The sequence below is a fragment of the Mesoplodon mirus genome (assembly GCF_964341445.2).
Source record: "Mesoplodon mirus genome assembly, chromosome: 11".
NCBI lineage: Eukaryota > Metazoa > Chordata > Mammalia > Artiodactyla > Ziphiidae > Mesoplodon > Mesoplodon mirus.
The window spans coordinates 21,000,596-21,023,804 of record NC_138987.1 but is presented as its reverse complement, the minus strand read 5'-3'; the positions used below and the strand labels follow the sequence as shown (position 1 = coordinate 21,023,804).

At 34.7% G+C, this 23,209-nt stretch overlaps 1 protein-coding gene across 2 annotated transcripts in view; it reads left to right on the top strand.

The window, feature by feature from the left end:
• CDK17 (cyclin dependent kinase 17) overlaps positions 1 to 23,209 on the top strand; it is a 99,480-nt gene extending 76,271 nt beyond the window's left edge. For both annotated transcript variants that reach the window (XM_082634976.1, XM_082634977.1), the window contains 12 exons: positions 3,013 to 3,069; positions 4,059 to 4,173; positions 4,967 to 5,061; positions 5,385 to 5,447; positions 7,721 to 7,844; positions 12,491 to 12,611; positions 14,626 to 14,723; positions 15,229 to 15,334; positions 17,624 to 17,666; positions 18,708 to 18,798; positions 20,744 to 20,821; positions 21,347 to 23,209. In XM_082634976.1, coding sequence (XP_082491102.1) covers positions 3,013 to 3,069; positions 4,059 to 4,173; positions 4,967 to 5,061; positions 5,385 to 5,447; positions 7,721 to 7,844; positions 12,491 to 12,611; positions 14,626 to 14,723; positions 15,229 to 15,334; positions 17,624 to 17,666; positions 18,708 to 18,798; positions 20,744 to 20,821; positions 21,347 to 21,384 — 1,029 coding nt within the window. In that variant the 3' untranslated portion in view covers positions 21,385 to 23,209. The remainder of the gene's footprint in view (positions 1 to 3,012; positions 3,070 to 4,058; positions 4,174 to 4,966; positions 5,062 to 5,384; positions 5,448 to 7,720; positions 7,845 to 12,490; positions 12,612 to 14,625; positions 14,724 to 15,228; positions 15,335 to 17,623; positions 17,667 to 18,707; positions 18,799 to 20,743; positions 20,822 to 21,346) is intronic.

The following is a 23,209-nucleotide window of genomic DNA, read 5'->3' as shown; positions in this document are numbered from 1 at the left end:
ATACTGCCTGTGACCACAGTTTTCATTAGTTTACCAAAATTGAATTAAGTACTATTAGATATGTAGTTTTCCTCATGGCTTTTATTTTATTTTTAATTTATTTATTTAATTAATTTATTTTTGGCTGTGTTGGGTCTTTGTTGCTGCACACGGGCTTTCTCTAGTTGTGGTGAGCTGGGGGCTACTCTTTGTTGCGGTATGTGTGCTTTTTATTGCGGTGGCTTCTCATTGTGGAGCACAGGCTCTAGGCACGCAGGCTTCAGTAGTTGTGGCACGAGGGCTCAGTAGAGCGCAGCCTCAGTAGTTGTGGTGCACAGGCTTAGTTGCTCTGCAGCATGTGGGATCTTCCTGGACCAGGGCTCGAACCTGTGTCCTGTAACAAAAGGATAGAAACAGTTCCTTTGAGAGGCCTCTGCTACTTCTGGCCATTCAGGTGGGGGCAGTTTATCCTTTTGTTCCAAGTGGTGAGAGATGTTAAGTCAAATTGTCAAGTATCATTTTTATTTTATTCAACACCTCCAGAAAAAATTGTGTATTTGAACCTCCAGAATTTGACTAAAACATAGTATTTAATGATCCAGTCTTATTTATACACCTTTGAGAGCTGAGGTTATATATAAAAGAACATCATTCCTTTCACTGGCTATTTATTTAACGGCATTAGTATCACTCTAAAGTGAGAAGTGAATTTTTAGATTATTATTGCCTTTTGCACTATCTACAAAGGGTTACTAGAAAGCAGTTTAAGAAAATTCTTATTCTTCTCCTCTGTTTAACTTTTTTCTCTCAATAATTTTTATCACTTTGTTTTTTCTTTTTTTCCTAAATCTTTTGTGTTAGGGTTTTTTGTTCTGTTTGTTTTTAGTTTTTAAATACTGGGTTTCCATTACATATTTGAGTATTCCATCTATCTCATTTATTGACTCCATAGAAAGTAGGCAAACAGTCTCAAGGTTTAAAAGCAATGGTTTTAAGAACTCACTTTTAAACCCCTTTTTTGGGGATGGAGGGGACTGATTTAGATTTATATTGCTTCTTCTGTGTTAGCCATTTCCTGACTCATAATAGAGTGTGACTTGCAGTTGTCTTTTTTATTATATTTTGGTGGGAAAACCTGAAATAAATAGTATTTTGTTTTTTGCAGGCCTTCCTAGGGAACACAAAGATTGGTGAAGGAGAATATGTAGGAAAATTATTTATTTTGCAGTTTTGTTAAAAAGAAAATCATGTAGTTACCTTTTATAAAATTCTTTAGTATCTTAAAATGCCTGGGGTATCTTAAAATCTCAGAGTCTTAAAATAGGACAAAACTTTTTCATAGCAGAATTTTTTCTGATTAATTTTTATTGGAGTATATTGTGTTAGTTTCTACTGCACAGCAGAATGAATCAGCCATACATATACGTATATTCCCCTCCCTTTTGGATTTCCACCCATTTAGGACACCACAGTGCATTAAGTAGAGCTCCCTGTGCTATACAGTATGGTCCCCTCAGTTGTCTATTTTATACATGGTATCAGTAGTGTATATGTATCAATCCCAATCTCTCATTTCTTCCCACCCCACCCCTTTTCCCCTTGGTATCCATACATTTGTTCTCTACGTCTCTGTCTCTATTTCTGCTTTGCAAATAAGGTAATCTATACCATTTTTCTAGATTCCACATATATGCATTAATATATATTTGTTTTTCTCTTTCTTTTTATTTTTATATAACAGGTTCTTATTAGTTATCTGTTTTATACATATTAGTGTACATATGTCGATCCCAATTTCCCAATTCATCCCCCATCCCCAGCCCCATTTCCCCCCTTGGTGTCCATAGGGTGTTCTCTACATCTGTGTCTCTATTTCTGCCTTGCAAACCGGTTCATCTGTACCATTTTTCTAGATTCCACATATATGCGTTAATATACGATATTTGTTTTTCTCTTTCTGACTTATTTCACTCTGTATGACACTCTCTAGGTCCATCCACATCTCTACAAATGACCCAGTTTTGTTCCTTTTTATGGCTGAGTAATATTCCATTGTATATATGTACCACATTTTCTTTACCCATTCCTCTGTTGATGGACATTTAGGTTGCTTCCGTGTCCTGGCTATTGTAAATAGTGCCGCTGTGAACATTGTGGTATGTGTATCATTTTGAATTATGGTTTTCTCTGGGTATATGCCCAGTAGTGGTATTGCTGGATCATATGGTAATTCTATTTTTAGTTTTTTAAGGAACCTCCATACTGTTTTCCATAGTGGCTGTATCAATTTACATTCCCACCAACAGTGCAAGAGGGTTCCCTTTTCTCCACACCTTCTCCAGCATTTATTGTTTGTAGGTTTTTTGATGATGCCCATTCTGACCAGTGTTAGCTGATAGATACCTTATTGTAGTTTTGATAATAGCAGAATGTTTTTTGTTTGTTTGTTTTTATTTATTTTTGGCTGTGTTGGGTCTTCGTTGCTGTGTGCAGGCTTTCTCTAGTTGCAGCGAGTGGGGGCTATTCTTCATTGTGGTGCGTGGGCTTCTCACTGTGGTAGCTTCTCTTGTTGCGGAGCACGGGCTCTAGGTGCGTGGGCTTCAGTAGTTGCAGCATGTGGGCTCAGTAGTTGTGGCTTGTGGGCTCTAGAACACAGGCTCAGTAGTTGTGGCACACAGGTTTAGTTGCTCTGCGGCATGTGGGATCTTCCCTGTCCAGGGATCGAACCCGTGTCTCCTGCATTGGCAGGTGGATTCTTAACCACTGCGCCACTAGGGAAGTCCCTATAGCAGAATGTTAATCGACCTGTGTAAAAGATGGGTTGACAATTTTAATTGTGAACTTTGATATTTTTGAACCTTTGAATGTTCCAGTTTTTAAAATGTATTTTAAAATTTGACAGATGTTCAACAATTTAATTATAATCAGATTTTTCTATTCCAAGACAATCTTCAGAGCAGGAGAGTTTCAGAAATTGAGGCAGTGATGAATTGAAATTTTAAGAATACTAAATTTATAATTGTTTGCTTTCAGTCAGAAATTGGGTTTGGAAAAATGGAAACTTACATCAAATTGGAAAAGCTTGGAGAGGTAAGTTAATACTTATTTCAGACATGTAAGGTGCATTTTTTTCTTGTTCATCATCTAAAAGATTATATCTTGTTCTGAAAAAGCAACAGAATGTTAGAAGGAAAAACCCTTTAGTTCTTGAAATCATCCCATCAGTGTGAGAAGAAATGAATTTTTTTAATAGCCTTATAACCTGCTATTGAAGCATAAAATATTGTGCTTTCTTGGTAACAAAATAGACATTTATTTGTTAGTTAGCTTCCTGGTATTCTTTGTGCCGTCGTGTGGGAAATTGCATGTGTTCAAACTTGTGAAAAATCAAAATGCTATCTTTAAGGTTAAAGACACATCTCATTAAAGGTTAAGGAAATTCTTGACCCGTAAGACCTTGGTTTTCTTGAAGTTGCTACTAGTACTGACTAATTTTGAAATGATCTACCTCCCAGAGTGAGAAAGTGAGAAGAAAATAATAGAATTAGTTACTAGGGAGGCCTTAAGGGAGTTTGAGAACTATCCTGGAAATGATAGAAGAAATCTATAGAATATATTTGTTTTTTAAAGATGAGCTCTAGCATACAAAGATTCTGAAAAGGCTGAAAACGGGTAAAGTTTCACAATATGTTAGTTAAATTTTCAGTTTTCACTTACTGTGCTTAATTAATTTCCTCAATCTCCACATACCATTGCAGTTAAAGTACCTTTGATTCCAAATCTATTGATTCAGTTATTAATCTAATACGAAGTACAAAAAGTAAATTAAATATTCTCCCTATGTTTTCATACCTTTGAAGCACTCTGTAGGGTTGTAAGAGTAGGGAAGCTGTGCATATGGAACTGAAAGTCCTCTTAGCTATAGGAGAACCAAGATTAATCATGGTGGGGTTTTCCTTGCAAGATGGAATTTAACACATGCTTAGAAATTAGAAATTTAGTTAGGGCTCTTTATTGTATAGATGATATAGATAGACTCATGATATTTTTGATGTGTCTTTCAAAAATATATTTTGTAGGGTACATATGCAACAGTATATAAAGGAAGAAGTAAATTGACAGAGAATTTGGTGGCATTGAAAGAGATCCGGTTGGAACATGAAGAAGGTGCACCCTGCACAGCAATAAGAGAAGGTATAATTTGTACTTTTGTGAGCAGAATGTATTATGAAATTTATATAGAATATTTTAAAACCAAAGCTATGTAATAAGAGTTCATTGTTTGTAAGTACAAGGAGCTCAGATATAGAAATAGTACATGACTGGAAAATATATGCCACTACAGCTTATGGCATCTCATTGAGGAGAAAGAATACAATAAAACAAGGCCCTGGGTGGGGGAAAGCAATATCTAAAGCTGAAATATTTAATAAAAGGAATTAGTTAGATATATTATTGTATTGCTTATAATGAAGTACTATGAAGTCATTAAAGATTGTTGTCACAGACAAATATTTGACATTGGGAAATGTTATATATTGGTGCATGGGGGAAAGCTAACTATAAATAGTATATACAGGATGTAAATATATTTGTATAATGGTACAATTTTTTTAAAAAGATTATCCAGAAAATAGTTTGAGGCAACTGACAAGCAATTTGGAGGAAAAAAAGGTACCTTGGACTTTATGTCTAAATTAATCCTAGAAGTCTGGATAAGTTAACATTTGAGAAAAAAAGATGTCATGGAGAGTATTAATGTAATATTGAGGATAATTTAAGTATTAAAAATATCAAACCCAGAACCATAAAAGAAAAGAAAAAAATTGATTCTATTAAAATTTATACTACAAATCCCTTTGGTGGATTATTGTTTTAAATTTAAGAGACTCCTAAACTCAATCATTCATATGTTAAACTTAGGATTTTTTTTAAAAAAGACTGGCTACCACAGATTAAGTAATTGGTTTTCTTTTCTGTTTTGCAGTTTCACTATTAAAGGATCTAAAACATGCAAATATAGTAACGTTGCATGACATTGTTCACACAGATAAATCTTTGACTCTGGTCTTTGAGTATCTGGTAAGCATTTACTAAATGATAAAACATAGCAAATTGGATTTTGTAACAGCCCAGGGGACATTATTGTTATTAGTGTTTAATTAAATTATGTGTGGTGCATTCAGTATCTTTCCTCAAAAAACAACTTATTTTTCTGAAAAAGAATATGTATATATATGTATTTATAGCTGAATCGCTTTGCTTTACACCAGACACTAACACAACATTGTAAATCAACTGTACTTCAATTTAAAAAAATTTTTTTTTAACTAAATGCTATTAAGTAAATCAGTCATGCCTTCTCAAAACTATGTATCACTTAGTAAAGTGCTGTATTTTTTCAGGATAAAGATCTAAAACAGTACATGGATGACTGTGGAAACATCATGAGTATGCACAATGTTAAGGTATGCTTTAGTGTGTCATTTTAAATTTTATTTAAAGTACAGACAAACACTTAAGCATAGATGAACTACATTACGTATGAAACATGCTTCAGAATTTTCTGTTAGGCATTTTAAATAGGTTATTGTCCTCTGAACATATTTACTCAGAACTTCTGTTTACTACACTGTAGTATTTCTTAGAATCAGACCTTTTTATAGAGCTACTTCATTTAAAAAGTTTTAAAAAGTACTTTTGAGGAATTTGAGGATTTTGATCACGAGCTACCCGTTCTCTGATCACGAGCTACCCGTTCTCCTTGCTTGGCTCTGCAATAAACCTTTCTCTGCTCCAAAAAAACAAAAACAAAAACTTTTGACAATTTCCTTTCACATTATAACATTGATTCTCTTAGATATATATAGAATACATTTACAGGTATATTCTGCTTAAAAAGAAAACGACATACCTATTATATCAAAATCCAAATGATTAAGATCAATGAAAATGATTAGTGCATTCTGCAAAGGGCCTCCTTTACATGGCAAACTCCCCTAAAGTATTTAGAATGATATTTAATTATAAAACATCTTTTCAAGGTACTAATCTAATGAGTAAGGCCAGGAACCTGCATAGGTATTATGAATACTAGACTGGAAATACCATTCTGTACTGTCAGGAGGAAAAGTAACATAATTATATGTTTTCTTATCTGAAAAATACCTAAAGATGCAAGTAATGCTAGAAAAGTTTGGTATAATAGTGCCAGATGAAACCCAAGAGTAAAAGTAAAATCAAATAAAAACCTTTGATACAGTTGTGTTCTTACAGTAGGTTTCTTTGACCTGATATACTCCAAATTTAGCAAAGACTTATTTATCCAAACTTAGTCAACAGTTTGTGAGAAACTGTTCTGAAAATAGGCTGTCCCTGCTGTATTTTTGAGACAGTTCCAATTCTGTAGATAATAACTTTAAACTTATATACTTAAAAACAATTAAGTTTGGTATAAAGGAGAGCCAGTTTCTTTTAGTAAAAGACAGTTCAAAACATATGGGTAACACATGGCTAAGAATTTTAGAATAGGGCTTTAAGTCTCTTTCCATATATTTTCTATGAGCATTGTTTTCATCATGTTTCACATTTTGTTTTGCAAGGTGTACTGAATCTCATTTGTGTTTATTTTTGTTTGTGGCTTTTATGTTGTTTTTCCTGCTTTCATATTAGCAGTAATTTGGAAAGAAAATTGTCCTTAATCATCATAACTTGACAAAGATTTGAGAAGTTTATATGTCTTAAGCCAGGTTTACATTCCTGGCTTAAGTTGTAGAGTATTTTATTCTCTGTTAAACTAGCCCCTTATATTTTTTCAAACATAAAAAGTAACGGGAATATTTTGAAATAGTAATTTAAGAGTTTTCAAAACACATGAGTATGTAGAGTGTAGAAACTCTGCTAATTAGAATTTCTTCAGGCCCATTGTTCACCCGCTGCCTTGGCTTATTCTTGAAGTTCTAATGCTGTCTTTCACCTTCAAGAAAACCAAGGGTACAGTCCTGAATCCTCTTCTTTGTTAATCACAAAGAATCAAAGACCTCCTGTGTTTCATATTCTTTTTTCCACCAACAAAAAGTCTCCCATTAGCCTTATAGGAATTGCTTTTCTCAAAAAGCCATTCAGAGCTCTACAGTGCCAATTCCCTTTTCCGAATCATAGCACATTTTGAAGGCTGAGTAGGAGGTGCTGAAAGTAAAGTACCCAGAAGGTGGGTGATAGAAGCTGGTTTAGGTTATTTTAGGTTATTTTTATAGCACATAATTTGCCAGAGCTATGCAACACCATTCTGTTTGACATCTCAGAATGTTCATAAAACCACCAATTCCATTGCCTTATTTTAAAGACGTTGTCCTACATTAGATTTTTTTGGGGGGAGTAATGTGGGGTAATGGTAGAAGGTTGTTTGTTTTGCCAGAATTTCATAATTAAACTGTAAGCCTAATTAGTAGGCCTGTAAATTTATGAGGTACATTTATTTAAAGTCATTTTCAGTAACAAGTGAACCATTGCTACTAAGACAAAGTTTCATTTCGCTTTGTTCACTCTAAAAAAATAACGTAGATACTTCAAATAGAATAATAAATTGTAAAATTGAGACAACAGGTATGTAAGGAAAAGGATGTGGTTCCTTTTTTTTTTCTCTTACTGTTCTAAGCCAGTTGCTTTTCTGTTTACCATAACTTATACCAAAGTATATCTTATTATCTGTAAGACTAATTTCTATTTTTTGTTTCCATAGCTGTTTTTATACCAAATTCTACGTGGTTTGGCATATTGCCACAGAAGAAAGGTGTTACACCGAGACTTAAAACCACAGAACCTCCTCATTAATGAAAAAGGAGAATTAAAGCTAGCAGATTTTGGTATGGAATGTATGAGATATTTATAAATAGTTCCAGGTGTTTAAGTTTAAAAGAACAACTGTTGACACTGTATGATTGCCTTTATGTGAGTTTGGAAGTGTTCTCCATAGCTCGTGGAATAAAATATATGAAAATTTTGGTGGTGAGTTATATTAGTGAATGCTAAAAGGCATTGGTTCTCAGGTATGGTCCATAGACCTCTAAGTGTCCTGAGACCCTTTCAGGGGATCTCCAAAGGTATAATACATTCTCAAAATTATACTAAAAGTTTACTTGCCCTCTTCACTGTGTTAATATTTGCGTTGATTATCCAAAAGTGAGAAGGGATAAAGCTACTGGTACCCTTAGTATAAATCAAGGCACTCTCACCAAACTATACTTAGTAGCCATTGTATTCTTCACCACTATACACTTGTAGGAAAACACTTTTTAAGAGGTATCAGATGAAGCAGTAAAATTTATTAAATTTTATTAAATCTCCATTTTTGAGTAGGTGTCTTTTTAGTATTTTGTGTGATGAAATGGGAAATATACATAAAACACATTTGCTGCACACAGAAATACTATGGTTATTTCAAGGAAAAGTGCTTGTGTAATTATATGAGTGCAAACTGAACTAGCCCACCCCACCACCTTTTTATTTTAAGAAGTATCATTTTTACTTGAAAAAAATGACCAATAGACAAACTGTGGTTACTCAGACTTAGGTATTTGGCAGATGCTTTCTTAAAAAATGAATGAAGTGAGCCTTATCATTTCAAGGAAAACAACTGTGAAAGTATTTCTTGACAATAGTAAAATTTGAGTTTTCAAGCAAAAACTAGATTTTGGAAATTTGGATCTGCCATTTTTTTTGCGGTACGCGGACCTCTCACTGCTGTGGCCTCTTCCTGTTGCGGAGCACAGGCTCCAGACACGCAGGCCCAGAGGCCATGGCTCACGGGCCCAGCCACTCCGCGGCATGTGGGATCTTCCCGGACCAGGGCACGAACCTGTATCCCCTGCATCGGCAGGCGGACTCCCAACCACTGCGCCACCAGGGAAGCCCTGGATCTGCCATTTTGAATTTGATAGCTTCCCAGTACTTGAAGACTTTTCTGGTGAGATCAGTGGTGACGTTAACAAATATGATTTTTTTTGATATGCTAAAGAAATGTGTAAACATTTGTAATATCTGAATAGCCTAGAGAACCAGTATTTTCCAGATGACCAATGCATGGTATTACAGAATCATGCATAGGTAAAATATCCATTTAAAGTGCAGGATAGACCAGTGAATTTTAATGTAGCAAAAGTATTAGAAGTTGATTGATATAGTTCCAAGTAACCATATAATCCTTAAGAAGCTAAATATTTTCTAATTTTGATGTAGTATCAAAAAAGTATATGCACAATTATCAGAAAGGCTATTAAAATGCTCTTCTTTCCAATTTCGCATCCGTGTGAAACCTGATTCTCTTTATATATAACTGCAAAGTAACATCACAAAAGATTGAATGCAAAAGTAGATAGGAGAATCCAACTGTCTTCTATTAAAATAGACTACAAAAATGTAAAACAAGGCCATTCATACTAATTTTTATTTTATTTTGGAAAAAATATTTTTCATAAAAACACGCATGTTAACATATAAATGGTGTTTTTAAGGAAGAAGTTTTAGATTTTTCTGTTTTTCTAATATGCAAATATCAGTAAATATAATCTACATAAATAAAAGCTCTTTGGATCCTCAATAATTTTTAAGAGCCTAAAAGGGGTCCTGAGACTAAAGAGTTTAAATGTCATTACTGAAAGGGATTCCTTTAATATGCCTGCCACCATGCTTTTTTTTTTTTAAAAAATAGTTTTATTTATTTATTTTTAAATTTAATTTATTCACTTGACTGCGTTGGGTCTTCATTGCTGTGCGGGCTTTCTCTAGTTGCAGCGAACAGGGGCTACTCTTCGTTGTGGCGCGTGGGCTTCTCATTGCAGTGGCATCTCTTGTTGCAGAGCACGGGCCCTAGGAGCATGGGCTTCAGTAGTTGTGGCTCACGGGCTCTAGAGCACAGGCTCAGTAGTTGTGGCGCATGAGCTTAGTTGCTCCGCAGCATGCGGGATCTTCCTGGACCAGGGATCAAACCCATGTCCCTTGCATTGGCAGGCAGATTCTTAACCACTGCACCACCAGGGAAGTCCCTGCCACCATGCTTTGTATTTATTTATATGCTTAATAATTTAATTAGTAGCTGTCTGTCTGTCTCTCTTTAGCTAATCCAGTTATAAGGGACTAGAAAGGTGAAATAAAATTACATGTTTTTGGCTTCTAGGGAGTAAACTTTTTTATATTGAAGGAACTCCATATAGTAACTTTTTTTTTTAAATATTCCACATTCTGAGAGTTTGAGTACTGTAACAGAAGTTAGTTTTTAAAAGCCCATGCAGTTTTCCATAGTTAGTATTTATCATTTTTCATAAGTGATTGTAGTAGTTTTACTTTTGGAATACTTCATTAATGTGATAAATATTAGTGTTTCAAGTGTTATTCTGTTAGTAACAGATTAAAAATTCACTGTTATTAAGTGGTGAATTTGTTCTGAAAACTCCTATACTTTTATTCATTTAACACTTTTCCATTTGTTTGAAAGGTAGGTTGCTATTTAAAAGGAATTGGGTCGGTCACATGAGTCTAAATGAGAAATTATAAGTCATTTCCATATGCTTACATAGAGTCTCTAGGGCATAGTTTATGTTGTTATTTTCCTAGTAATTGTTATTCTCTTTCTCTCTTTCCCTGCCCCTCTTTTAAATTTTTTTGGCCAGGCTGCATTTACTGCTCCTTATTCCTTAATCCCCAAATGAATGGCAGTGATGGAGAAACCCTGCTTGGCTGTAAGATATGCAAAAAGAATGGCAAAAGCCATCAAAAATATACTTTTGGTGGGGGAATACTATGAGTGCTTTAAATTTTGCTTTTTACCTCTACAAACCAAGCCAAGCAAATTTTATCTGTCCACACAGGCCAACAGGAAAATCTAATTATTCCATGAGATAGTACAATGAATTTTGTCTCTATTGCTTTTAGTTATTTATTTTTTTATTGGTTTCATAGTAAGTATACTTTGGACACAAGTAAGGAAGAGTCATATAACTATTTTACAATAAATTGTTCTTGATCTCTATGACCTACTTTTCCTGTGATCAGGGAAGTATTAACATAAATAGACATTTTCATTAATAATAGAAAATGGTTTATGTAATAATACCATATCACGATTAATTTGGTTTGGAAGAAATTACTGTGTATTTCATTTCATGCCAAAATTGCAAATCTAATTGTGAACTGAATCAGAAGCCTGTTTGAGCGAGCATCATAATTTAGAATTCTCTCAGGAGGTGGAGTATAAGGTACTGAGGAAACTATAACTGCAATTGCTTTGATGTTATATGTATAGTATTAGCAAACTTGCAGCCTTGTCCTTTCCCCCATATAACCCAGCATTATTACATCAGGAAGAGAAATCAGAAAGCTGCTTCCATTTGCTAATTACCAAAATTTGTTGAATTTATTTTACCAAGTTGGGATGGTAGAGTAAAACCTGTAATAAAACAGTGTCAACATTGTTTCAGTTACATCCTTTAGCCCTTATACTTAATGAAAATAGTATGAGTACCGCCTAATTTTTTAAATTTCTGGTTTCATTTGGGTGGCTTTATCCAGTTTAACAAAGTATTGAATCATCCTTTTATTACATTTTTCTTATTTAATATTTTAATTAGATACAATAGTTACACACAACAGAAATCACAGCCTAAAAATTAATTATTCTGTGTTGTTGGAAATAAACTGTATGTTAAAATAAATTTATATTTCTTCATATATCTTTTAAAGTTACTTCTTTAGGTGATCAGAATTTGGAGGCGTAGAGGTAATAAAAGCAACTCTCTTACGCCAGTGGCTCAAGAGATAAAGTTGTGAGCTCTTGCCTTTATTTCTAGATAATCAGTGAATTTCATATTAAATTGGCAAAGGAATGGTTCGTGTTTTACGTCGTCTACAGCAATTAATAATATCCAAAGACAGTGAGGTTCACCTTATTTTAAAATTAACCATGTAACTTAAAACTTAGAAAGTACAGAATGACATTGTAGTTTATTCCAAGGAAACTTTCTTTAAATATAAACTTCTGCAAGGGAATTGTCAATAAAACTTAACAGGATCATGAACCAGTAACTTCATGGTTTTTGGTAAGAATTGATATAGCAAATGGAAGTTGGAATCAGGTTAAAAGGTGACGAATGTCATTGGCTTGTTTTGCATTAATTTAAATTCAAGTGGGAAATAATTTTGGCATAATAATTTGTGGATAGAAGGAGGGTATCTTAAGTTTAGATTAGCCCAGATACTGTACCAGGTGCATTCACTCATAAAAGTAAGCATGGTCTCTGAATGTGGAATTATTATTATTTAGTTTAATAAATAATAGGATTTGCTGACCCAAGACCACGCACACTCAAAAAAAAAAATTCATAAAACTAATTTTGTTAAGCCTCAAAAAGGTATAGAGTAGCCATCTCAGGCATCCTTGTGACTGGAGGCACGGTGAGAATATGGACTGTGAAATGCATTCCAGCTATTTCTTAATTGTTCTCTTTTCCCTGTGAAGGACTAGCCAGAGCCAAGTCAGTTCCCACAAAGACCTACTCAAATGAAGTTGTCACACTGTGGTACCGGCCGCCTGATGTGCTTCTCGGTTCCTCAGAGTACTCAACACAGATTGACATGTGGTAAATATATGCAGATGTTACTGCCATTTATAATTTTGAAAGAATGTAGCCATTAACACAGGGCATACCGATAGATATTTGGCTTTAAGGAGATAAAACGTAAGCAACAATTAAGAGTTCTGGCAAGTAAGATCACCTAGGTTTAAATACCAATTCAACCACTTAGAGCTATACAATAACCTTATTGAAATCATTGGCCTGTTTCTCAGTTTCCTCATTTAAGGAAATGGGAATAGTAACAATAACTACTTTAAAAGGCTGTTCTGTGGATAATGTTAAGACCAAATGAGCTAATGTATATAAAGCACTTCGAAGAGTGTCTGGTACATAGTAATTTAAAACAAAATTTATTTTTATCATCATTTAATATTCACCAAAACCCACTTGCTTTAAGTTGATCTAAAAATAATATTGAAAAAATACCGTAGGCATCTTCCTCACATAGCACTTTGATCATGACACTCCTTTATTTAAACATGTTTGCTGCTTCCCCATTTATTACCTATAGAATAAGGTACATTCTTCAATCTGATACTTGATCTCCATAAAATGTCTCTAAACTACCTTTTTCAGTTTATTTCAGACTATTCTCCACAAACGTTTCCTTTTAGCCAAGTGGCTACTCACTATATTTCATAAATAGCCTGGGTTTTCCCACCTTTGCTCTTGTGTTCATACTAGTTCACCCATCTGGAACGCCTGCTCTTTTTCTATAACTGGGGCCTGTGCCTAGGGCCTTCAAAGCATAGTTTTTCATAAATCCTTTCTGAATATAACCTAGCCTCCCGTGGTAATTCCTTCCTCTGAACTGTGGTTATACTTATTGCTTGCACTCTTAGTATAGTGATAAATCATATACTTTGTTCTGTTTTGTCTTGGGTTTGAACATTTATATAATTTTTGTATTATGTAACATTTCTTTTTTAAACTTTTTTAAATTGTAGAAAAATATATACAACCAAATTTACCATTTTAACCATTTTATGTGTACGGTTCTCTGGCATTAAATACATTTACATTGCTGTGCAAGTGTCACCACCATCAGTCTACAGAATTTTTCCATCTTGCAAACTGAAGCTGTGTACTTATTAAATAGTAACTCCCCATTTCCCTCTCCCTCCACCATTCTCCTTTCTGTGTCTGTGAATTTGACTTTTCTAAGTCTCTCATGAGTGAAATCATATTGTGTTTGTTTTTTTGTGACTGATTTATTTTACTTAGCATAAATGTCTTCAAGGTTCACCCATGTTGTAGATGCAAATATCTCTTTGAGTCACTGCTTTCAATTCTTTTATATACTTAGAAGTAGAATTGCTGGATCATATGGTAATTCTATTTTACATTTTTTTTGAGTAACCACCATACTGTTTTCCATAGTGGCTCCATTATTTAATCTTCTATATAACATTTTAAAATATAAAATTAAATTATTATATAATTGCTAGATTGTGAGCCCTTCAAAAGAAGGACTGTGTCTTAAACTGATATGTATTCACACAGATCCTAGAAGGCAGTATCTATTTAGTGAGCCTCTATCCATTTCTCTTCCTTCTCTTAACTCTCTCCCTCTCTCTCACTCACTCTCGCTCTTGCTGTCACTCACTCACACACTCACACACTCTTCACCCTGCATCTATGTGTTCTGTCTCTGCTTCCTGCATAAAAACATCTTGAAATATTTGCTTCTCCCTAGCCCTGCTAACCACTACCTAATACATAGTAAGCTTTATATCATTATTAGCCATTGTTAATGGTGTTCTTCAAGGATCATGCAGAGGAGGGCTGGACATTTTAAGTGGAGAAAATGGATAAGGCAGTATGGAAGTTGAGACAAATAGGGTAAATGTTAAGAAATTAGTCGGATCTGAAAAAAAATCTCTGCAGATTTTCTAGCAGGCTAGTACAAAATTCTCCAGAGAGGCAACCTTAAGGAAAAGTTTCTTGTGCTTAATAATAAATAAATGGTTTGCTCATCTTTTTTTTTTTTTTTTTTTTTTAATGCTACATTTTGTAGGGGTGTTGGTTGCATTTTCTTTGAAATGGCTTCTGGAAGACCTCTGTTTCCAGGATCAACTGTGGAAGATGAACTGCACTTAATTTTCCGACTGCTAGGTAACAGAACTCTCTTCCCAGTGATTTGTTACATATAATTGAGTAGCTAGATAAGACTATATCTTTAAAAAATATATTTATAAATTTGATACTGAGACTAACATAAATAGCTGTTATAAGAATTATAATTAGCATAATTACAATAAAGGTAGATCCTTTCTAGGTAACTTCTGCTTTTTATTTACCAAGTTCTACCTTTGCAATAATGATTGTATGGAAGAACAGAGAAGAGAAATACTATTGAAAATTGACTTTTAGCACATTATTAGGAAATATTTTAGCTTAGGTGTCAATTAGACAACATTTTTATGGCATCATTGCTTAGTCCAAAAAAAAAAGTCTGTATGTTTACTATTTCTATCTTTTTAGTTTCAGTTGAAATAATCAAATTATCTATTAAATATAAATTGTTCTTTAAGACGCTTTCTTAGTTCTCCCTATTTATATATATTTGCCTGTATAAAAATTTCTATATATTTATAAATATATATATTTTTAAATTCAGGAACTCCATCTCAGGAAACTTGGCCAGGTGTTTCTTCAAATGATGAGTTCAAGAACTACAACTTTCCAAAATATAAACCACAGCCTCTAATTAACCATGCACCCAGGTATTTTTTTTTTCCTCTTTAAGTGAAAGGGGGGGAACCCACCTGTTGTTTTTTTTGTTTTTTGTTTTTGTTTTTTTTTTGGTCTCTTGAAGCATTAGCCACAGTAAGGATTCAGGGAAAAATATGTGATACACATACACAGTTCTTAAATATTTTAGGATTTAATTTCTTCCTTCCTGTGTCATTAATTTTATAATTCAGTGAGCAAGAATTACCAAAGTATGTGAGTCCACAGAATTGAGCTGTAAATAAAATGAATATAGAATATATATATGATAAAATTCTAGGGCTTATGTAGATTGTTCCATTTCCCAGAAAGAAGTCATTGATTAATGCCTTATTCAGTACTGTGAAGACCATGATGAAGTTTGCTTTGCTTTCTACACAATTATTCTATATGTATTTACTTAGAAAAACCTAAGAATGTGTTATAAGTAAAATCTTGACTCCTACACAAGATGACCCATCAGCATTTCAGTCAATGTTAATGACAATTTGTATTTGAAGAATATAAACTCTTTCTGACCCTTCATATCCTATATGTTGACCATCCGATTAAAGTTTCTTTTCAGAGCTACCTCAGATCCATCCAAGACTCCCATTACAATTTGAGTCAGGGGACTTCCCTGGTGGTGCAGTGGTTGGGAGTCTGCCTCCCAGTGCAGGGGACATGGGTTTGAGCCCTGGTCCGGGAAGATCCCACATGCCACAGAGCAACTAAGCCCATGCGCCACAACTACTGAGCCTGTGCTCTAGAGCCCGCGAGCCACAACTACTGAGCTTAAATGCCATAACTACTGAAGCCCACGTGCCTAGAGCCCTGCTCCACAACAAAAGAAGCTACTGCAATGAGAAGCCCATGCACCGCAACTAGAGAAAGCCCATGCGCAGCAACGAAGACCCAACCCAGCCAAAAATAAATATTTATTAAAAAAATTTTTTTCACAACATATTTACTTATGGAATGTATTACATTTTTAATAAGTAACATAGAATAACCCCTTTGACTGTATTTTTTCATCTTTCTTTAAGAAAAAATAAAAGTGAAAAGGGCACCAGGATACCAAATAAGGCCAATATCTGTTTCGTTGTTTCACATAGCTCACAACATTACACACTCACTCTAGTTCCATAGAATAGTAAAACCATTCTGGTACCAAGAATATTTTGAAAGTTTTTATGTGAATTGATGCTCTTGTCACTATAGCAACTAAGAATATTCTAAGCAGACTTTCTTAGGAAGAATAATGTGTTAGACTTTTTGTATGTGTCTCTCCCAAATAGCATAAATCCTATTTTTATATATTTTTTTACACTGGACATTACAACATATATATATGTATACATATGTATATATGTTGTAATGTCCAGTATAAAAGGTTGCAGCTCTTTAAAGCACATTCTTTATGACCTTAGCACCTAGCTTGTCTATGGCCAAGGAGTTCTGGTTATTTGTCAGAATGGCAAACTGCAAAGGATGAGAAGACTCTGGAGAATTTCTATGCCACAGCGTCCACAGTACCGACTAAGCACTAGGGGGGAAGGGGGGGATTTTTTTTCCCCATAATTGTGCTTTTGCCAGTGAAAGTCAGTGCAAGGTAGAATTAGTGATTTTTGATCAAGAGATTATCTCATTAAGATAACCCCTAAACCCTCTACTCCCTGTTTTATTAATTTCATCCTTGTAATTATGTCTTTATTGACCATCTGATTGGTTTTGTATCCCTTTTTAATGAAGTTTTATAAAGTTATTGAGGCATATTTAAATTGAATTTTATAGCTCTTAGTATCCAATGCTCAGCCGACCGCCCTGTAAAAATTTGTTGAATGACTCATCTCTGTTTATCTTGAACCATAGTGATATATTTTGGGGTTACTTAATTGTTTGTTTTCACCTGTATAATAGGAAAATGATGCTTTTGTACTCTTGCCTTCACTGGAACACTATGAAAACAGATCTAGTTTACTGAAGCTTTTTCAATAATAGAGGTTATTTTGTTTTGAGACAGAATGGTGATTTTAAAAAATTCTATAGTTTTAATAATCTAACTCTTGAATATTGAACATTTGAGTTGATGCCCAGTTATTTGTGGTTTCTTCTTAAACAAGTGGCAAAATAAACCTTCTAAGGATAAAAGATTTGAGTCTGTTTGAAAGCAGCAAGGTGTGCTATTTTAGGGCACTTGAATTTAGCAGATAAAAACATTTGGAAAATAGTTTTACTTGAAAAGTTGCTATCAGCTAAGATGAAAAAAGAATAAATTGCTACTTGTCTTTCGTTGTTTTTAGGTTAGACTCTGAAGGAATCGAGTTGATAACAAAATTTCTTCAGGTAAGTTATATCTTATTTTATTATTGTTAAATGGTCTGTTAACTTCTCTGAGCCTTAGTTTCTTCATCTGTAGAATGGAATCAGTAATACCTCCCTCAAATATTTGTCATGACAAATAAGATTATGGTAATATCTAGCATGCTTAAGACATGTGCTTAGGTGAAAAAAAATTATGGTTTCTCTTAATGTGTCTGGGTCTCTCATTGTAACCTAGAACAGTCTGAGGTAGTTAGCTGCTGGCCCTGATCAACTGTGTCAAGGCCATGTTCTCTGCAATTCCTGTTCTCTTACGTTCTCTTTCTTTTCCTTATACTACTGCCTTACAGGCTGTTGTACCTCCCAAGTACCATCCATATCTTCATTCAGAGCAGGAAGAAGAGAGAGGATAAGAGTGTGTCAGTCGCATTAGTCCTTTTGTATCTGGAAAGCAAAGGCTTTTCCAAAAACCCCTGTAAGGACTTCTTCCTAGGTCTCCAAAACCTTCCTAAGGCCAGAATATTAATTGTAAGAGAGACTGAGAATTGGGGAGCAGGATTGCCATAATTAGCCTAAACTTAGAATAGTCATGATTCATATGTCAGAGTTGGAAGCATGGATACCTTAAACAAATCTACATTATCTCGTCAAGGAAAAAAGGGAAATGGGTATTGAATAGGTAATTAAAAATGTCTTTCATAAAGGTATTAGGTATATTTCCAGTAATCCTTTGGTATTCGTGAAAAAAGAGGTCAGATATTTTGCTTTTTTTCATCACTTCAGAAAATATAGGGCATCTAAATTTTTCATTAAGATCCAGCTTTATCTTGGAAATTTGTAACTGAGATATAATCATTGCTACATAATCTCAGTAGTAACTCACATTAGAACATAGTACTCCAAATTGGTTCTTAAAAATAATAGTGTATTAAGTAATCAAGATAAGAGTAGCTCTAAATGCTTAAATGCTAATTTGTGTGTGTGTGTGTCCCCTCCCCCTTGCACACACTTTTTCCAGTATTTAGAGAAAAAAATTAATGAAGCAGTTTTTTTGGTTTCTCACAGTATGAATCTAAGAAAAGGGTTTCAGCAGAAGAGGCCATGAAACATGTGTACTTTCGAAGTCTGGGACCAAGGATACATGCTTTACCTGAAAGTAAGAGAGATTCTAGAGTGCGTTCCCCCACCCCCTTTATTTTTATCCAGGTTTGGAGACTGGGGTGAATTAGGGATTTAGGAAGATGGTTGGTTTTTAAGCCTAAAATTCTGGTCTTTCTGTAATTAGATCAGAATTCCTTAAAGGGAGGTGTATGTCTTACTTGCCTGTTTTAATTTATTTCTTTTAACACTGAGCATATTGCCACGACTCTGTAAGAAATCAGTAGCACTTAGATGTGGATCATTAGTCTTATTTGACTTAAGTTGGAAAATGCCATCTGATGATAGACGTTGTCATTAGGCCCAATCTGGATTGCTTTGATTTAGAGTTGTTAAAAATGGATTTCAAGCAAATAGTAATGAAGCACAACCAAAACAAGATTTTTTTGTGGAAGTAAATTTCCTTTTCAAGATGTGAAGATGATTTTCCTTTACTGTGTTCACTCTGACTTTACCATCCCCATGACATTGGTGAGCATATTGTCACTAAAATAGCTGATTTCTCGTGCCTGAGGTAACTGCTTGATTTTACTCAGAAGTGTCTTATAAATTACCCCAATATTTTACTTTAAAATTAGCAAGGTGAGGACTTCCCTGGTGGCGCAGTAGTTAAGAATCCGCCTGCCAATGCAGGGGACACAGGTTCGAGCCCTGGTCTGGGAAGATCCCGCATGCCACGGAGCAACTAAGCCCATGCGCCTCAACTACTGAGCCCGCGTGCCACAATTACTGAAGCCTGTGTGCCTAGAGCCCATGCTCCGCAACAAGAGAAGCCACCACAGTGAGAAGCCCGCGCACTGCAACGAAGAGTAGCCTCAGCTTGCCACAACTAGAGAAAAGCCTGCGCACAGCAACAAAGACCCAATGCAGCCAAAAATAGATTTTAAAAAATTAGCAAGGTGAGTGGGGAATTAAGAGAATATTTGGGAACTGAACAGCCAAAAGCTTTCATTAATTTCCCGTTCTCATTTACTAGACTGTTGATTCACTAAAAGGTTTTCTAATTGGAATCAAGACTCCTCAAGACTTTTCACTTAGAACGTATTGGATATATACATATTTTAATTAGTTTATTTATTTTTGGCTGCGTTGGGTCTTCTGCGCACAGGCTTTCTCTAGTCGCGGTGAGCGGGGGCTGCTCTTCGTTGTGGTGTGTGGGCTTCTCGTTGCGGTGGCTTCTCTTGTTGCAGAGCACGGGCTCTAGGCACAAGGGCTTCAGTAGTTGTGGCTCGAGGGCTCTAGAGCACAAGCCCAGTAGTTGTGACACATGGGCTTAGCTGCTCCGCAGCATGTGGTATCTTCCTGGACCAGGGCTCAAACTTATGTCCCTGGCATTGGCAGGTGGATTCTTAACCACTGTGCCACCAGGGAAGCCCCTATTGGATATTTTTTAATGAAAGACTACCTCTCTGGCAGAGATGGAAAAAAGAAGGATGAATTACAAGTGTTTTTTAAGATATTTACATTTCATTATTAGTACCAAGTTTTATAGTTTGAGTTGTGGGTGAGGTGTACAAACCCATTTCTTGTTTTTCTCTAAAATTCTGAAGATAGTTTGAGGATTTGACCTTCACGCCATCATAAGGAGACAGATAAAGAACAGAGAGAATAAAACCGAGTAATACATTTTGATTAGGTCTTCCAGGAACCTCAGTAAGCCCTAGAAATAGACAATGGACATTCTCCTTAGAGAAATACATACTCAAAGCATGATTTAAGGCAGAATTGGGGGAGAAAGGTTCTGAGGGAGAGGTTATTTGGTTTGGTTTTCTTAAGACATTGGGACAAAAGGGAAAGTATTTCAGCAGGGCTGTAACCTTGTAAATGTAGTATAAATGTTTCATGTTGAATCAGTATACATTTTTAGATATTTTGTCTATAGTTGGGTTATATTTGCTTTAATGATAGACTTTCATCTGATAATTTTTGTCTGTGCATTTTAGGTGTATCAATATTCAGTTTGAAAGAGATTCAGTTGCAAAAGGACCCGGGTTTTCGAAATTCTTCTTATCCAGAGACAGGTGTGTTTGTCATAAACCATTTCACGTGTCGATCATGAAATTTTGCGTGGAACCAAGTTTTGGGTTTATAAATTGATCGGTAAAATTATTGATGTAAAAAACAATGTACAGTGCATTCCACAGCTGTGTATGTTTAGCATTGCACATACTTTCCTGTATGATGTGGGCAGCTCAGTAATTCTTCAGAGAGAAATCTGACTCAGTCAAATCAGGGATCCTGAAAGCTGCAGATGGCACAAAGACCTTTTACAAGTGGCCTGGCTTGATCACTGCACACGCCATCCCTGGCACCTGAGGCAGAAGACACATCTTGTGCTTTCCTAGTCATCAGGTTCATCACTTGGAAGCATAGAAGCTGTAGACTGACCCCATCAACAAAAGGGTCATTTAAGACAGTGCTGATCACCCTTACCGTGGAATATTAGCTTTTGCTGGTGGGAACATTAGCTTCATAGAGTCAACAAATACTGTATGTGGGATAAAACTGAACCTTGAACTGCCTCCTAAAATGACTTTATGTTTTAGGACATGGGAAGAACAGAAGACAGAGCATGCTCTTTTAAGTCTGGTAACATGCTTTCAAGCCCAGCCCCCAGCCTTTCTTACCAATCAAGGACTCAGATCTGAAGGCAGTTATTTCTTTTGGTGGACTTGGAATCTTCGTTTGTCTACACTGTCCTCTTCACAGTGGAGTCTTTTTATTTCAGACCTACAAATTGTTTTTATATTTGTCGTCACAGTGTGACCATTTTTTTGTACAGTTGGTTTTAAGGTCTTCTCTGCCATTAGAGCCAGTAGGTTACAGCTATCGATGTAACTGTAGCTGCAATTTTTGTGCAGGACTGAGAAACACAATGCATTATTTATTGCGGAATCATTGCTGCTAAATAACTACTGTCTGTTTATTTAACACAACAGTTGAATGCCTGAAGAAGTTGCAGTGGCTTTATTATACGTGAATGCATCTGTTTCTCCTCACAAATTGTTTTACTGCTGCGTTTTTTCTTTGTTTGTTTTTAAAATTAAACTGCAGTGTTTCCTGGAATGTAAATCCAGCTTCGCTTAACAGTAAAATAAGTGAGCCAACTTGAACACTCTAACATTCATGCTATATAATTTTTTTTATTGAACATTGGCGAATAGAGTAGTAAGAAATTGATAAGCACATTATGTTTAGGAAAGCATGTGATGCAGAAGTTGATTCAAGCAAGTGAATATCTGACATTTTGGGGATCTCACATTAAATACCAGTAAATTAAAGCACCAAAATTATTTATTTTTATTTTTTCTCATTTTAGAAATATTTACTGCATATTATTGGATATTTGTATACTAATACACTTACCTATTTTACATCGTGCTTTAATTTAGTTAAAACTAAACCATACAAGTCCAGTCAAACATCAGAGGTCTTGTTTTGTTTATTTGTTTTAAACACAATTCTTTTATTAGAATGGATGATACTTCATTGGGCAACAGTTTTATTTCATTTGGGAGCTGTGTGTGTGTGTTTTAATAACATTCACTTGGAATCAGTTGAAAGCTGTAATATGTCTTTGAAATGAGCCATGAAAAATACAAATGAGAGAAATGAGAACTTGGAAGATTGTTTTAAAGCATTATAGATATTATCTGTTTATCAGAGATAGTAAATATTACAGTTTTAATTATGCATCTTTTTGAACATCATAAATACACCTTGGTGTTGGTAACAGTGTTTTAAGCATTTGTGTTCACTTTTAAGGACTATTTGTTTAGTGCATCTTACCAACTGCAAATCTTAATTGCGATATCTTGAAATGGTCATGTAAATTTTGGGCTTATATATCATGAAAATAGTCATAACTTAATTCTTTTCCTGACATTCACTGTAAAACATTCAGGGGTCCTACCATTTCTGTTCAGGAAATCTTGTAGTTTATTGTTATTTAACAGTATTAAGTGAATTTTTGTATATTTCCTTTTAATTTTATTTGTGAATAGTGATTGTGGCATGTTTGGGGTGTTATTTTAATATTTCATAATACTGAAATTTTAATTTTTTAAGAAAAATTTTCTGGAAGAAACAGATTCATGTGTAATGGTGAATATTGGACCACTACTGCTTTCCACATTTGTAAATTGGTTTTATGTTAAACCCTGTAGCCTAACGAACTGCTGTTATTTCTAACTGACAGATATGTATTAATATTGTACTTTGAAGGTTATAAATATTATGTGAAAATTCCTCCATTTTGTTTTGAAATTTATAATAACAAAATCTTCATGTTGTTAAAATGTGGTTTTGTTGAGTCACAGTTCTTTCTTGGGGAAGAAGGCTGTGCAGAATGGGATCTTTTTTTAAAATTTTTATTTATTTATTTTTATGCAGCAGGTTCTTATTATCTA